Below are 16,945 nucleotides of genomic sequence, written 5' to 3'. Positions count from 1 at the left end.
CGAAAAACTCAAGGGGCTGAGTTTTCACCATTGAAATATCACGTATAAAGCCATCAACCTCTCTCCTGTGCAATAGAAAACATCTTACCAAGAAGGAAGAAAAAATTCAACACCCAGCTTCCCATCAGACAACTTGGAGGTAAACAGATTGCTCAAACTTTTATTTAGCTTAATTTGCATTAAATGAACTTTTCTACCCAGGGGAGCCTATAACATCTTTTTATTCTCCAAAATTTCATTTCTACCTGGGATAAATGTTACAATCTGTGCATTCTCCTTTGCCTGAGGAAGGGCGAGTGAGCCCAAAGCTTACAAATGAAGAATTTTTTTGAAACAATTAATTGGTCTAATAAAAGATATCACTTCTGCCAATAATTCTATGTATAAAGCCTGGCAGATAAAGCACTTTAACATCTTGCTTAAATGTTGACTGATATGTTTGGGGTTTGTTTGGTTTTTTTGGCTGTCTGATGACTGGTGAGACAGAAAATCTCATCTACCTATGTGTGACCTTTTACAAGTGAAATGCAGTTGCTAGCTATCTGCTCCTCCTAACCATTTTGAGTATGGCATCTATGATCTAGTTCAGCTTAGTCTGCAGTAGCAGTAAGCAGCAAGAAGCTTGGCACCATAGTTATAAAAATATCTCTGGCTGTACAGGTTTCAAGATTTACTTGGGTGTAATCTATCTACTGTACGTCTATTCATAAATAAGTTCACTCGAGCAGCTTGAATTCATTTGACCTCAGTGAAACGGATTGGAAGAAATGCAAATGGATAGTGAAATGCACTTCTACCAGTACAGTCTTTGGATCAAGGCAAGAAATATTTTCTTTTTTAAAAAAGGCTCTTGTGCTAAGTTGTTCAGTAGCAGCAATGGAAATGCTGCTCCAGGTGATTGAGTGTGTTGGATCATAACAAACTGATCCATCAGAACGGGAAGGAGCTCACTCAGATAGCTCCAGTGCAGGACACTCTCCTAACATTATCTTCAGTTACAAATATTCTCTCTTTGTATCCAGTGCAGACCTTGATGAGCTTTACACATAAAAAGTAAATCACTTGATATTCCTTCTGTGGAAAATCCAGCTGAAGAGGTGGTGCTATGGGCTTGCGTTTCATCTTGCTCCTGGTGCAAATAGTTTAACTAAAGGCACTTTTTTATTAGTGTAGGCGGCTCACTGACATGGGGGGTGAGGTGGGGGAGATGTGCTTTACTGGAAGAAGCAGTGCATTAGTTTGATCTGGCTCCACTGTGTCTATATAGATTGAGTGCTTCAGCGGGACTTTTTGGCACTTTTCTCTAAAGCTGCAGTATAAACAATAGCTAGTGTCTGGGAGTAGGATGAAAGTTCCTGTATGAGCAGTTTATTAGTTGTCTGTTATGGCAGGGGCAGGCAACCTTTTCTGGCTGTGAGCTGGAATAACACCCCCCCCGCCCCGTCAGAGATGGGAGGGCAGCCACCAGGAGGCCCCTGCTGTTGCTTGTCCTCCTGAGTGCATGGAGGAAATGCTTGTAGCCAGCATTCGTCCCTGAGGCGGTACAGGGGGAGCCTGCAGAAGGTGGCCCCTGTCATTGAAGCCTCGGGTCCACTGGCTGCTTCCAAAGAATCTGAGGGCCGGATTTGGCCCGGGGACCATAGGTTGCCGACCGCTGTGCTTGGGGAGTTTCTTTTTTCACTGAAATAACGGATGCTGGCAGCTAGTGTCTAGGTATTGGACTATGTGGACCACTGTTCTGATCTGTTAGGACAGGCGTTTTCAACTTTTTTAAAGCACTGTATCCTTTCTGGTGGGGGTGGCAGTGGCCAGACACGGAGCACGGGTGGCTTTGCAAGTGGCGGCAGCACAGGGTGGTGGATGGTGGCAGCTACGAGCAACTTTGCCCCCCTTCCCCCTCATGTGCCTGGCCAGCCGCGTGGTGCCTGCAAAACCCAGGGGGGAGCTGCTGCCCTTGCCCCTGCCCCTGGGAAGTGGCAGCATGGGGTGGTGGGTGCTCTGTCCTCACCTACCCCACCCCCCCAGCACCTTTCCAAGTACCCCCAGTTGACAACCCCTGTGTTAGGAGAATCTATGAACTTGACCCATCAGAAGTAGCTAGAAGTAAGTGGCTGTTTACAGGCCTTTGTGAGAAAAGATTCTTTAGCAGAAAAAAATCTTAACTGGCATCCTTTCTTGACTGTCTGAAGGGAAGGCAGGGGTTTTAAGGGCCTGGCGAATGAATTATAGTTGTTCCTGTTGAACAGGTCTGAGCTGTGTTGGGGATGGGGCAGGAGCAGCAGCTATAACTGTAAGGCATAGCAGGACTTTTAATGTAAGACGCTTATTCACTGACTCGGTTGAGTAAAACAGTGATGAGCGATGCATGCAGGTTGGTGGGAAGGTTAGCATCACCACTCATCCCTGCTGGGTAGCACTTACACTAAAGCCTGCAAGTATGATCTTCCCCTTTGCCATAGAATCACTATTTGGTTTCTTTCCTTCCTTCCTGTCAATTGGTAGTATATGACAGCTCCCTGCTAAAGACAGGAGACTGGCTGGAATTCTCTCAAGCAACATTTCTGCTCTTCGTGCACTGCTTGCTGAACAGTTGCTGGAACACAAGCCTTGTAAATGCTTTTGGAGGACAGATTTCTGCCTGAGTGCTTTTATAGGACCAGAATCTTAGCAAAATATAAATCACTAGGGTGAAAGCCCAAATGACTATTGAACCATCCCTGTAGAGTGCACACTAATGACAAGAGAAATGGATTTCAGTGGTTTAAAATGGCTTCCTCTGTTTTTCTTTGACCTGAAAGCAAACATTACATCAGCTCTATGCCCACCACTACATGGGCTTTCTTAAAGAGGAACTTTCACAAGTGCATGGGACTGTTGTTAATTCTGCATTTGAATACAAAAAAGAGCAAACAAACAACAGGATAAAGTGAGCGCGCACTGGAATTTTTATTTGTTACCTCTAGGTACCATGAGTTTGACATTAATAGGTGAGACCAGTGAATGAGCAGCAATACATTTAAGTCATTCCTGTGTTTTCAAAGCACCAAAAATGGAGCTAGATTTACCACTTAATTCTATAATCAATACCCTAGTCTGGACTTGCTGCATCCTGTATTGTCCCTAATTTAGCAGTACATTATTATGCAGTTAGGGGTATGAGGAAAGAGTCATCATGTAGTACCACTTTTACATCATCATAGGACTACAACATGCACATTCTACTATGTGGCCCAAGCAACAAGAATACAAGTAGAACAGTGATGGGTGGAGACTTTTTTGACAGGTTCATGTTAACACCACCTATGGATTTTAGAAACCTTATTGGACAAGTACCTACAGCAGTTCATCAATGTGTGTGGGGAACATTACACGCATGCACAAGTGATACAGTGGAAAACATAGCAGGAGCGGCAGCAGGACAGAGGACGAAGGTGAAATCTGTGATGGGATACTGTGTGGAAATTGGAGACTTTCCTCAGCTTTCTACTGCGAGTCTCTGCTCTGTAAGTGAGGCCTGCTGGGCAACAGTCTTGTTCTCATGGCTGCGGAGTTTTGATACAACTTCTAGAAACGACAGGCTCTGCACTTCCTTGTGAAGGGGCTCTGGAAAAGAAAAGCAAGGAAGTTTCACATTCTGTCCCCTGGGCACATCTCCATGCATGTATCTAAACTTTCGCAGAGCTGCCAATGAGATGCTTTCTCTCCTTATGTCCCATGCTTGTAGCTGAGATGAACTGAGGCGATATGGCTAACAGATCCCATACTGACTTAAACAGGAGGGCAGGTTTCTATTGCAGGGCAGATGAGCACAGAATAGCCTGGGTGACTGCATGAAACTGTTTTCTTGGTAATAACCCTGATGTGACGCACACAGAGTCAGAACTACTTCCTGAGCTGAGGGAGAGGCACAGAATTAACACTAAGACTTAATTTTGAAAGGCGTTTGGCTTACACAACTCCCAGGGACTTCAGATGACCCTGTAGGTACCTAGCAGTGCTGAAAAACCGGACAGAAGTGCCTTCAAACTAGTGCTGGTAATAAATAGCTGGAATTTTTAGCAAAAAACTTCTTGAATCTTCAGTAACTATTTCCTAAACTGGCCTGACAGAGTCAGTGAGCAGGCCATCAGCCTACAGGCTCCCTGTACAGTATAGCTATTGAAATTAATTTTTGTCTAAGGTGGTTTCAGAGCGGAGGCTGAGATGTGTTTCTGGGGATAGAGAGAGTTAGCCCTTGTTGGCATGTTTGTTTTCAGTTATAGTAATGTAAAAAACAGTCTGTACTCAGGTTTGAAGAATTTTCTAAATCTAAAAAAATGAACAGCATGTGAACACCTCGGTCCATCTAAAACAGCTGCTGCTTCCTCCTTATACAGGGTACTAACAAAGACTGCTTTGTATACTGCTGTGCAGGCAACCAAAGATGGAGACCAGTATAGGTAGAGCAGTGATTCTCAACCAGGGTGATGCCAAATCCTTTGAAGGGTGCCTCTAGAAACAAGGAGATGAACAGAAAAGCACATGTACAGGCTTTTCCCTGTCTGGCCAACCCTGACCCTCCACTGCCTGGCTCCCCTATAAGGAGGTAAGCGCTGTCCAGTTTAGTTTCTGAAATGGGCTACCATTCAATTCACATAAGTAACAGAGGGAGTGCCTTGAGTCTGACTACCACTAAGATAAACTACAATTGTATGGATGCCAAAAAGGTACTGATATAAGTCGTAGGGCTGCGTGAAGCTTCATAGTTTCTAGGGTCGGAAGGGACCTGAGTAGATCATCTAGTCCAACCCCCTGCCATGGCAGGAAAGAGTACTGGGGTCAAACGACCCCAGCAAGGTGTTCATCTAACCTCCTCTTAAAGACCCCCAGGGTAGGGGCCAGCACCACTTCTCTTGGAAGCTTTAGACCATGCTTCGAATCCAGAGAAACTTCGGACGCTTTGGTGTCCAAAGCAGCATGTCCGGATTGAAGTGCTGGCTTCGTTAGGCTTTCCAAAGTGGTTCAGAGCTTCCGAAGCGCTTTGGAGCCCTGGCCATAGGGTATAATGGGGAATCAATGAAATATCTATAACGAAGCCTGCCAAGTTTCAAGAAGATCGGTGCAGGGCTTTGGGGGGAACTGCGCCCCAAATCCTTGAAAGAAAAACTCATTTACGTCTGTTACGCCACAGGTGGATGAAAACTGCAGGGATGCTAGCCCCTGCTGAGGCCACAAAGCCTGCGAAGTTGTAGTGACACAAGCCAGCTAAGCTGCACTAACATTGACTCTGGATGAAGCAGAGTTAAAGGTGGAGCGGCTATGCTTCATCCCTGAAGTATATGGTAAATTAAATAGTCACATTGTAACAGCTTATTAGGCCTGTGTGAGTAGGCAGCTATTCAATCCGGCCTACAGGCTCATGCAGACAAAATAGCTGCAGTAAAACAGCTGATGAGTACTCCTGAGCATGAGCTCTCCCTCCCCTTTTAAAGTGGCTAAAAAGTGCATTTATGCAAACTGAAAGCACTACAGCAGTGGCTCAAACTTGTTAGACTCAAAGCAGCCCTCAAAAAATGCCAACTTAGTTTTCACTCCTTTTTGACTACAGAAAAATAATACAGCAATTCTTTTATTGAAAAGAACTCAGAAAGACCACAGCAGGTCAAACCGTTCTTGAAATTATGGATTCCTATTTAAAAACTCTGGGCTTATCTTGTGAATCATGTCCGTACACCTAACAGTGGCACCCTGAAGCACTCTTGAAATGATCTCAAGACACACTGGTTGAGAATCACTGTGCTACAGGCTCAGAGCAGCGATTTTTAATTTTTTAATATTTAGTATTTTTTAACAGAATGAATTTTGCTGAAATTACTGAAGATCTGTACTGCAGGCATTGGAAAAGTAGCTACAGCAGTTCATCAATTTTTGGCAGGGGAAGGGAAAAGTGCAACCTACTCAGCAATACAGTCCAAATAGCTCTGCCCCCCACCCCCTAACCCTGAGGTGCCACCAGTTTGATTAAGCTCTGAGATGCTCGTGAGAAATATGAACCTCTGTTTCAAAATTAGCTACGTTGTATGCTACGACTATCTTTTCCTTGCGGCAAGTCTTCTGTGATATTTCTTTTCCTTTATTTCCTGTACGCCAGTTTCCAATGATCTTGGACACTGTAGCCCCTACTATATAAAAGCAGTGAGCCAGCGCTGGGCCTCTGAGACCCTTCAACCCCTGAACATTTTCAGTGAAGCGGCTTCTCAGATCCAGGGCATTCTACTGTGGAAGCATTCTCTATCCTCCTCCTCCTGCTGCTAGGATATCACTATGTATAAGCAGATGTTACCAAAATGACTTAGGAACTTATTTCCACTGGCAGAACTGCTTTAACACTCAGACTCCTGTGAGCCTTGTGGCCCTTGCACACGGCCACAAGTATTATCCATGAGTGCTCTGTCTTTTTTGATTCTTTAGGTTACACATTTACATTTCCCAGGCTCATCATTCTTTCCTCTTTCAACACACTAATTCCACTACAACAGCAGTTTCCAGCTGGCAAGGAATATTTATTTCACTGGTAATACATAACTGCTGGTACTGAGAAGCTAAACAGAATGTCAAATTTACCATAACAAAGTGTAGTGATAACAGCATCTGTTGTAGAAAAAATAATTGATCAAGAATTAAATGCCCAGAACAGTATGACAAAAATATTTTTAGCCTCTCTAGGTGCACCCAGATGTGCATGGACATTTGGTTCCCTGGGGACACGTAGTGGCGGCACACCTTGTGCCACCACTTCTCTCTGGGAAATATGCTGTGTGCGCTTTGGTGCACAGCATGTTGCCCTAGGTGGGGTAGGGGAGGCTGAGGCCAGCACTGGGCTGGCTCCAGCAGCCTTACCTGGGGTCCTGGGGGCCTCCCAGGGCTGCAGCCACACCGATTCTGCCACACAATGCCTGACTGGCAGCAAAATGTGGCTCTGGCCTGGCTCCACTTTTCAGCAGCGTATGCTGGCCGAGCACACGGTGCTCATTTTTTCCCCGTGTTTTATTTATTTATTTGACCCGGGGATATCCAGGAGTCGAAAAAACCCAGGTGCAGCACACACTCAGCCAGCGCACCCTTGCGGTGTGGAGAAAACTGGACTGTGCTTTGCAGCGTCACACACCACACGACTGCGCTCATCTAGATGCACTTTCTGAGACCACTGGCCAAAGAAACTACATGTTTCTTTCCTTCAGTTATTCTATTTTATGGGTATTTTAAAATGACTTCAAGAGCCTGTTCACTCACTGGCAGCAAAATCATGAACACGTAGGAGCATAAGAGTTCCCTCTAACCAGGTACTCATGAAATAAGGAAGGGCTTGATGGGGCTTTGAAAAAAACTGGCCAGTAATTCAAAAGTCTGAATATTTAAAGATGTCATGTTTGCAAGGATGGTTAGAGCAGGTTCTGTTCACCTTTTCATGGTGTCAAATAGATTGGATAACATTGGGCGAGGGCAAGTGGGCCCTACCAATTGGGATGATCTAGAACCTTTCCAGGGTAAAAGATCTGAGTCAAGCTATATAGACATGATATCTAAAGCATTTCAAAGGGTAAGTGCCCTATGAAGTGTTGCAATGGGAAAAATTCTCCAAAAATAACTGGAAGAAACAGCAACTATTTGGAAGTGCTTAAAATGAAGTACTTTCTGTTACATGTGGAGTGCAATGAGGCTGCTTGGTCCTCTGGCAACCCACAGTGCTCTAACTCATTCACCCTCATCCCCTGGCACCCATGGGGGAGAAGGAAGAATCAGGTGGATAGCCAAGCTTTCAGAGCAGGACTCCCTGTGTGTTGGTCTACCTCTAGCAGGAGGGGACGGGCAAGAGGAAGTAAGCTATCAGGTTTCTGGAGGTGGGCCATGCCAGGAATTGTTCTCTCCAGCTCTAGGGCTGAACACAGTTGTTTCTTGAATCTCTGAGAGCCAGGAGACTGGAGGCTGAGTGCACAGCAGAGCAGATGCTGACAGTTCCCTTCACTCTGTGCCACCCCTACTCCCCCTCCCTCCATTGCAGGGAGCTGAAGGGGAGCACAAGACTGAACAACCCCCTGCTATGTTTCCGTTGCTAGAGAGCACATATACTGCCTCCATGCCATTGCAGCAATTTTGAACTGCTCCAGCTGGGGGCCACAGAAGACTTGCGTGTCTGTCCACCACGCATATAACAAGAAACAAAGCATTAAAAGTGAAAGCCTCCCTATGTGCCTACGTAGACCCACTTTGCTCCCAAGGTGGCTGCCTGCCCCTGAGCTCCCACTAAGTCAGTGGAAGTTCAGAAGCACCCAGCAGAAACTCCTTATAAATACTCACCAGATCCCATGAGGGCACAGATCAGCACCATGGAATTGTACTTGATTTCTGGCGCACTCCTCTCATCTGAGAGCAGTCTGTGTAGGATCTGGACTAACTGAGCATTTTCAATATCTTTCTCGGCAGTGACTGAAATACAAACAAGTGAAAAGTATAAATCAAAGAGCCAGAGTCATTTTGCTGGATTGCTTCTGGCCACTTACTGATGCAGTTTCTCTCTTCCACTGTAATATTAGGGCTTCGTTTGCAGCAAAACTGAAATATATACTGAATGTTGTCATGCTGAGTGCCAGTTTTTGCTAAGTAATTGTAAGTTAGTTTAATTTCACTTAATGAACACTTAAGGAATTTAATGATACACTTAGGCATTTTGTGTCTTAATGGAAAATGCACCCATCAGTCTGAACACTGAAAGGCAATCCCTGCAATCCTTCTTTAGTGAAACCCACAACTGACTTTGAATACTTAAAAAAAAAAAAAATTCCTGAACAAAACAGAAATCAGCTTAAAATCTAAGATAATAGGGGACACTTGGGGTCCATCAGAAGTGGTCAGTACAGGATTAGGACCTGGGCGCATACATTTTTAAAGGGATGTTGTCAACATAGTGTAGGTGCCAAATGTAGAAATGTTGGAAGACAAAAGGAGAGGGATTAGAAGACCTAAAATAAATATAAATATGTTCTTCCTCTTTTCTAAGCTGATGATTTACTTATCCATCTGATTTTTCTCTTGGATTTGGAAGCTGAACACCCTATTCTTCTGGTGCATGAAAACAAAAGTTGAAGCTGATTACAAAAGTAAGTATTGTTGACCATAGAATTCATCGTCTAAAATGAATGAATTGCAATAGGCAAGTAAAATAGGACAAACAGGAGAAACGAAAGTCATATTTAAAAATTCTTTTACCACTAGGAAATGTGAATGTTATAAGCTCAGGCTATGATGTAACATACCAATTTTTTAACTGAAATTCTCTCCCAAATTTGTTTCTGAGAAACTCTACAAAATCAGTAAGAGTCATTAACATGCAGTACTCACTATTGTACAGAATTCCCCTTTGCTTCCATCAGAAAGTACCTCATGTCCTATCTAAGCAGTTTTTACTAATCTATTTTGGAAAGAGTTTGGCTATTCCAGTTGAGGCAAAGCCAAGTAACTAAAAAAACTTTTAGCATATCAATTTTTAACCTCCTGCCCAGGTTAAAAAAAACTTTTCTTTCCCTCTTAAATAAAATGATTGTAGAGAGCAGCCACTTTGACATGCATAATTATGAAATTGCAGGGTTCCTTGCCTATCTTTCCCTGCAACATGTGTATGCACGGTTTTCAGAAAAAAAGGGTGATTTTTATTGTAATGATCAGCCCTGCGATTCCTAGTGGTGACTGAAAATCATGCTCAGTTTGGGATCTCTTTAGTTTACACATCTCTTAAAAGAATTCAACAGGCTATATTTTACCTATGCAGTCAGACTATTTCTATAGCCCTGCTGCCTGTATACTTATAGACATGCTTGTGAAGGTCTAGTCAAACTTAAACTTAAATCTCATGTAGCAACGCTGAGGCAGCTCCGTCCTGCCCTGAATTTTTTGCACAGACCAAAAAAACAATGAAGACCTAATCCCTGGGATACTCACCTAACTCCAGAGCTGCTATTAGTGCCAGAGCAACAAGAGCTTCATTTTGCATTATTACATGTTCGCTAGTTGCCATAGTAACTAAATGCTTGATGCCACCGCTCTGAACAATGGTCCTAATTACATCCTAAAATAAAAAAAAATAAAAGAACTGAACAAGTTTTGCATTACATGCAACAAACAGCATTAAATATGTTAGCTGTAATATCTGCTGCAAATATAGGTGTGTATCTATACATTCTACACATGTGCATATGTATGTGTGTATAAATATACATGCATGTATGCATAAAACATTTCTGTACTGATATGTAATTTCCCAATGTAACCTGTTCAACCAAGCTGGTTAATCAAAAGTTTGAGTTACACTACATTTAGTTAAATTTGTTCCTTACTCTTTTCCAAGTTAGGCATTATGGGCTTTTTTTTTACATGTGCTCCAGGGGTTGTGGGGGAGGCACTTTAGTTAGAGCAGCTGTGAAAGCACTCTAATTACAGTGCCTGCAGCGTCTTGTGTACCAGCGTCCCTGAGCTTCAGCATGGAGGATGGGAAAGTTAAAGCACCCCCGCCACCGTCTTGAAGTGCAGAAATGCTGATACACAAGACACGGGGGCTGCTGGAGGCTGCTGATTAGCACGCTCCAGCAGACTCGGTTAATAGAGCCTGTTCTGACATGCTGTAATTGCAGTGCATCAGAACAACCTCTCCACACATCTACAGGCACCCTATAAGACACTATTTTGTCACGTGCGGATCAGTTGGCTTTAAAAGTATTTGTTCTCCATCTAACTCTCAGCACCACTTCAAGTCAGCGAATGTGCATAGATGAATCTTTTCTCTTCATTATGCTGTGGTATTGAGACCCAGCACAAGCCTTGTCTGAATCAGCCCAGTCTTCCTTTATTGCGTTCTGAGTGGAAAACTAGAGTCCACTTGTAAGCTTGGCATCCAATTTCTGACTATCAAATACCCAATCTGTCCTGGCCTGCAGGAGTTTTGCCCAGAACTTTTAATGAATTGAGGCCGTCTTGGATTCCAGTTATTAAATAACAGAAATTGTAGAGTAGGGAAAGTTTTCAGGACTTGGCAGGAAGTGAATGGTTTTCTACTGAAGCATGTCCTTGGTAGCTGCCAACAAATATGAAACCAGAAATAATGGACAGTTACAAGATCCTGAAGCATTTTCTGTGGTTCTAAAGCAAGAATTTTACTATTATCTTCCTATTGTGTATAATGCCTAATCTGCTCAAGATGTAGGCAACAAAAATGTCAACTGGATAAAATACTCTTAAAGCAGTTACTATAACTATTTAAAGAGACCCTGGGTGCCTCTACATGAGACGCTACGGTGCAGTAGCTCATTGCTACACAATTTTTGCCAGTAGTAATGAGCTACTGCGTGGTACCATTGGAAAAAAACTGTGCAGGGATGGTACTGTACAGTAATGCCGGTTACTGCACAGTTGATTAGTACTTGCATAAGTAACAATTGTGCAGTCCACCACTTGTGTAGACATGGCCTTTGTCTACACTTTTCGGTACCAACTTGGCCCAACCTTATTTTTGTGATAAAATAATGGGCAAAGGGTTCTTGTGTCTATCTGTCTTTCACTGAACTGAATATTTAGTTTTTAGTTACCTAATTTTTATAGGAGCTGAGAACTCAAAACATTATGTGCTTCCCCTGAAGCGAACACTAATGACTCTATTTTCAAGCATCTGGGAGCAGGAAAGAAGCTAGTTAAATTAAATGCCAACTGTTCTTACCTCTTTTGTGCAAATTGCATCTGCAAAATATTTGCCTGAAAATCAGATAACTTGCATGCTGATAGGCCTCTGCATAGGCAACTGCATATTTGTTCCCATTTTGCAGGTGCAAATGAAGTATCATATTTAAAAATGTAGCTTTGTCTTTTAAATGAGAATGTGATTTGCTACTTCAGTCCTTTGAATAGGATGATTGAGTGAAATGTAATGACAGGCATGGAATAAAATACAAACCTTCTCTATTTCCTTTTCCTAGCTCCAAACATAAGCCAAAACCCATTAGCTAATACTTATGCTTTTATGCTTATATTGATTCACATTCCAATGCTTGCATGGATTATGCAATGAAATTTTGCGTGCGAGAAAACAAACTTCATACAAGTGTAAGTCTGGAAGCCTGAAACTTCTTTGCTTGTTTATTGAAGTTGCTCAATGAGAACCTTTAGGACAGGCAGGGTATGTCTATAATATGTGTGTGGTCACAGCCCAGGCATGTCAGTAGGTATGTCTATATGTGCTATTAGTGTGCAGCCATAAATTCTGGCGCATATTGTGCTAGAGTTTATTGCTCCCAGGTGCCACATTTACACGAGCTGGGTCAAATCAGAGCAGCTCTGACTGGCAGAGGGCCCTGGGGGTCAGCCTGCCAGCCCAGGCTTTGTTCCAACCCAGCTCAACGTGCTGCAGAAGGGCTAGCTGGAGTATGAGGGTGCTTGAGTGTGGAAGCTAGCCTGCTCAGCCTGCCCCATCAGTGCCTACATGTGTGCTGCTGCAGAGTAAAAAAAAACAAAACTCCACTGCAGGATAGTACATATATATACAAGTACTAACCTACGGTGGAGTTAATTGCACTGAATGAGTGGGGAAAAATACATGGCTAACGTAAGAAGAAATAACTCTTGCTGTACCCATTAACTTTGTTTGTTCCAGTGAGGCTACTCCATTGAGTAAGGATTGCAGATTCTGGCCATTTATAATTTTGAAAGCAATCTGTAGTGATACCAAAGTGATAAGCATGCTAGACTACACTGACACCTAGTGTTATCTGTATGCTTTGAATATACCCAAGTACAACTTCTATGAGGAAATATTTAGAATGAACAATTGCTTTTTGTTTCTAACCACCCCAATAACCTTGTAACTCTTACAACAACTCAACTGAAATACTTATAAAACAGGGAGGGAGGAGAGAAGGCAGGTTCCTTCTGATCTCAGTACTCTGGCATTAACGGGTGTGTCTATACGTGCATTAATGTGCTTTTCCTAATGCACATTAAATTTAGTACCTCTCATATGAGGTACAAAATAAATGTGCATTAGGTTTCCCTAATATGCAGTACCAAAAGCATACATTTTTAGGTGACCTTAATGTGCAGCCTATTTTACTGTGCATTGGTGCAATTGCTTGGTTTCTTATGTAATGCTTTAATGTGCAGTAAAATAAGCCACTGTCCATTAAAGCACATGTGTAGACACATGCAAGTCACAGATACCATAGGGTATTATTCTGGATTTACCTTAGTGAAATTGAGAGCAACTTGGCCTTTGGGGGGATGTCTACGTGTCTATATGTGCAGTGTCATTCTCTCTCTCTTTAGGTACCATATACAAACAGACCATTGGTGACCATGGTCTTCCACAGATCTCTTCTCTTCGAGGCATACAGAATTTCCAGTGTCAACATGTTCATCCATTTAGATAGACTCTCGACATAAGTCAACCTCTGTCTTCCACATTCTCTCCTTCCATCAATCTTTTCAGTTATGACCAGACTTTCAAGTTCCTCTTTCCTCATGTGTCGAGAAACTCCAACAGTCTCTTTCTGAAATTATTCTTGCAGCCTGCTCTTATCAAAGTATCTTTATTTGAAGTGTGACTTGTCTAACATACCTTCAAGATGCACCTTAAGAACCACATCTTGCTTGCTTCAATTTTCATTTCCATACTTGGCATACTGTCTAGCATTCTGATGCATATATGAGGACTGGTATAACATAGTAATCCAAAACTCTTAATTTCATCCCCACAGAAATTTTACTATTTGTCAATATATCTTTTGAATTTTCAGAAATGTGTCTTTTGCCATCAGTGTTCTCTGTTTTATTTCATGTTCATGTTTACTATCTAATGTTATCCAGCTTCCCAAATAGTTACATTTATTGACCTGCCTTATCTGTTTCTTTTCCACTTTGATGTTGCATACAGGAATGATCTTCTTTGTAATTACTATGCATTGTTTTTCTACAGTTGATACCTTAAACCTTCTTCTCACTTCTACTAATAGTTTTATCTACAATTCTCTTCTGAATCAGCTATTAAGACTGTGTCATCAGCATAATGCAAGTTTTCCAAATTCTGTCCACCAAGGATCAGCCCTGGTAAATCCTCAATCTCCCTCAGTATTTTCTCACTGTAAAAGTTGAATGAGTCAGGTGAAAAAACACAGACTTGCCTCACGCCTCTCTTAATTTGAATGAAATCACTTAGTTAATTTTCTATCTTCACTGCTGCAGTTTGGTCCCAATAAAGGTTTCTTAAAATTCTCAAGTCTTTACCATCAATATCCAATTCTTTCAATATTTTCATTAACTCCTCATGCTTGACTCTATCAAGCTTTGGTATGATCAATAAAACACAAGAAAAGGTCTTTCCTCATTTCTACTGCCTTCTCCAAAAGCATTTGTACTATGAAGGTAGCATTTCTTGTATCTCAATCTTCAACAAAACTACATTGAACTTTCATAGTCTCCTGTCTCTTTGTACTTCCAGCTCTCAACATCATCACCTTTAATAGGATCTTTCTCACATGGCTTATTAAACTGATGGTTTGATGAGGTTCACATTCAATGGCTTCAGGTCTTTTGGGGAGCACAATGAAGATTGATTTACTGAGGTCCTCAGGTATTTTTCCACATTCATAAATCTCATTGATAACAGTTGTTAACTTTCCTAGTCTATATTCTGTAGCTTTATTGGTTTTCGTTCAGTTGATAACTGTTTGTACTTCTGACTACATTTTCAAACCATCCATGTTCTTAAGATGGATTTTCTTCTAGACTGTTGTGGAATAACTCTTCAGTATACTCTGTCCATTTTTTCAATACCTGTTCTTATTCCATAATTACATCACCATTCTTGGCTTTTATACATCCCCTAGCAGTACATCCTCCTTTGCCTGTGGGGTCATTAATATTCCTATACATTGATGTAACATCTTTAACCTTCTGTTTTTCTATCTCTGTACATTTTTTATTAAGCCATTTTTCCTTTTTTTCACTGACACTGATGAAATTCTTTTGTCCAGTGTCTTTATACTCTTCCATACAACAGGTTTTGATTAGTGTCATTGGACAAAGTAAACTAATTAACTCCGTCATAGGTTAGTACTTGTAAATACAAGTTCTATCCTACAGCAGAGCTTTTTACTCTGCAACAATGCACATGTAGATGCTGATGGGGCAGGCTGGGGCATGAGGGTGCTTCAGTGTGGGGGCTAGCCCACACACTGAAGCACCCTTGTGGTCCAGGCAGCCTCTCTAGAGCATGTTGAGCTGGCTGACCCCCAGGGCTCCCTGTCAGCCGGGGCTGTTCCAACTCAGCTCAGTGTGCTGTAGTCCTGGGCACATGTTCAAACATAGCGCCCAGGAGCAATACACTCTGGCATGATGTGTGCCAGAGTATACTGCTGCACATGAACTGCATGTATAGACATGCTCTGGCAATCTCAGATTTACAGCACAAAGGTAGGTCAAAGCTTGACCCTACAAACCTAGACCTAACCTGGGAGGAGGCATTTGGATCTCTCAGCTTTTTAAAAAATATTTCTGTGAAATACAGTATTTAAAGAAATCAGAGAATTAGGATATATGTTTAAACCTGGTGCTTATTTCTGACAGACAGACCTGGAGCCAAACTCTACTTTCCATCACAGGGGTGCAGCCTAGGAGTTAGCCAGGCATCTTGCTCCAGTGTTTTTCAATCCAAATGACTTAGCAGCAAGCTCAGCTGAACAAGGTTAAGAGATGCAAGGTAAGTTTCTTTGCCAGCTATACCAAAAAATGCTAAAAGCAGTGATGACTTCTGGTATATTGAGTTTTTCACTGGTTCACTTCATACAGGTCACATTAAAAAGCCATCAGACAGTGACTATTAAGTCAAAACAGATCTAAACAAGATTCAGGCAGATAATCCAAAGGCTGAAGGCTCCCTGGTCTCTCTCTCATTCTTCTCTTTCATCCATGTTATATGGCCATGACCACAGCAGTTACTCTGCTGTGGCTGACATCTGCTGAGGTGCACTTAGTCTACTTCTTTGCTAGATAACAGGGTCAAGACCTATATTTCCTAAGACAAGGCCCAGCATGACTTTTTAATGCCTTTCCAGGTGACTTTTCACCAGTAACTTACTTTTGATTTGCTGTGTCGTATCAGTGCAGAAAGCAGTCTGTTGGATTCTCCCATCACACCTGCATGGTCTTTGGCTTCACACCATTCCACCAACCTTTCAACTAATTTCACATTCTTTCCCAGCTGTTCAGCTGCATCTGCTGCATGTGAGGCAAAAACCAAAATACAAAAAAGCTGTCATTTTTTTCAGCATGTAGCAGAAACATATGTCTGAAAGTTACTAAGTGGAAGGAAAATCATGAAGTGGAACTGTGTAATTTGCATTAATAGTGGGGAATGTTCCAATGTATATCAGTGAGGAAAGCTTGTCAAAAATGGACAGAGAGATGCAGAAAATCTTTTGTAACAGTTTTCTAATATGTATATTTTTAAGTTGAACATTTCAGCCAAGAAATATATATTTCACAACACAGTTTCCCAGTATATATTCTGACAAAACCCTATGTATTCCTGTTAGGAATATTTATTCCTAACATAGGATCATAAGAAAGTAAAGCTGGAAGGGACCTCAGTAGTCATCTAGTCTAGCCCTTTGTTCAAGGGAGCTGACTAAACCATATTAGCCAAGTGTTTGTCTAACCTGCTCTTAAAAATTTCCAGGGATGGAGAGGCATCTTCTCTAGGACATCTATTCCAATGTTTAACTACCTTCACAGTCAGAAAGCTCCTTCTAATTTCTAATCCAAATTTCTTCTGCTGCAGCTTTAGGCCACTACTCCTAGTCTTAGCCTTTTCTCTGTGACCATAAGGGACATCTCCAACTTCTCCGTAATCACCATTCAGATATATGAAGAT

At 42.1% G+C, this 16,945-nt stretch overlaps 1 protein-coding gene across 7 annotated transcripts in view; it reads right to left on the bottom strand.

Annotated features, from left to right (window-relative positions):
• Positions 1 to 2,922: 2,922 nt before the first annotated feature.
• RAP1GDS1 (Rap1 GTPase-GDP dissociation stimulator 1) overlaps positions 2,923 to 16,945 on the bottom strand; it is a 179,661-nt gene continuing 165,638 nt past the window's right edge. For all 7 annotated transcript variants that reach the window (XM_090037111.1, XM_090037113.1, XM_090037114.1 and 4 more), the window contains 4 exons: positions 16,151 to 16,290; positions 9,976 to 10,102; positions 8,338 to 8,466; positions 2,923 to 3,603 (listed from right to left, as the gene is read on the bottom strand). In XM_090037111.1, the coding sequence (XP_089893237.1) occupies positions 3,476 to 3,603; positions 8,338 to 8,466; positions 9,976 to 10,102; positions 16,151 to 16,290 (524 nt within the window). In that variant the 3' untranslated portion in view covers positions 2,923 to 3,475. The remainder of the gene's footprint in view (positions 3,604 to 8,337; positions 8,467 to 9,975; positions 10,103 to 16,150; positions 16,291 to 16,945) is intronic.

The sequence above is a fragment of the Crocodylus siamensis genome, chromosome 2, assembly GCF_052110815.1.
Source record: "Crocodylus siamensis isolate JL-2025a chromosome 2, ASM5211081v1, whole genome shotgun sequence".
Classification (NCBI taxonomy): domain Eukaryota; kingdom Metazoa; phylum Chordata; order Crocodylia; family Crocodylidae; genus Crocodylus; species Crocodylus siamensis.
Note: the sequence above shows the minus strand (reverse complement) of the source record. Positions and strands in the feature narration are given on the sequence as shown.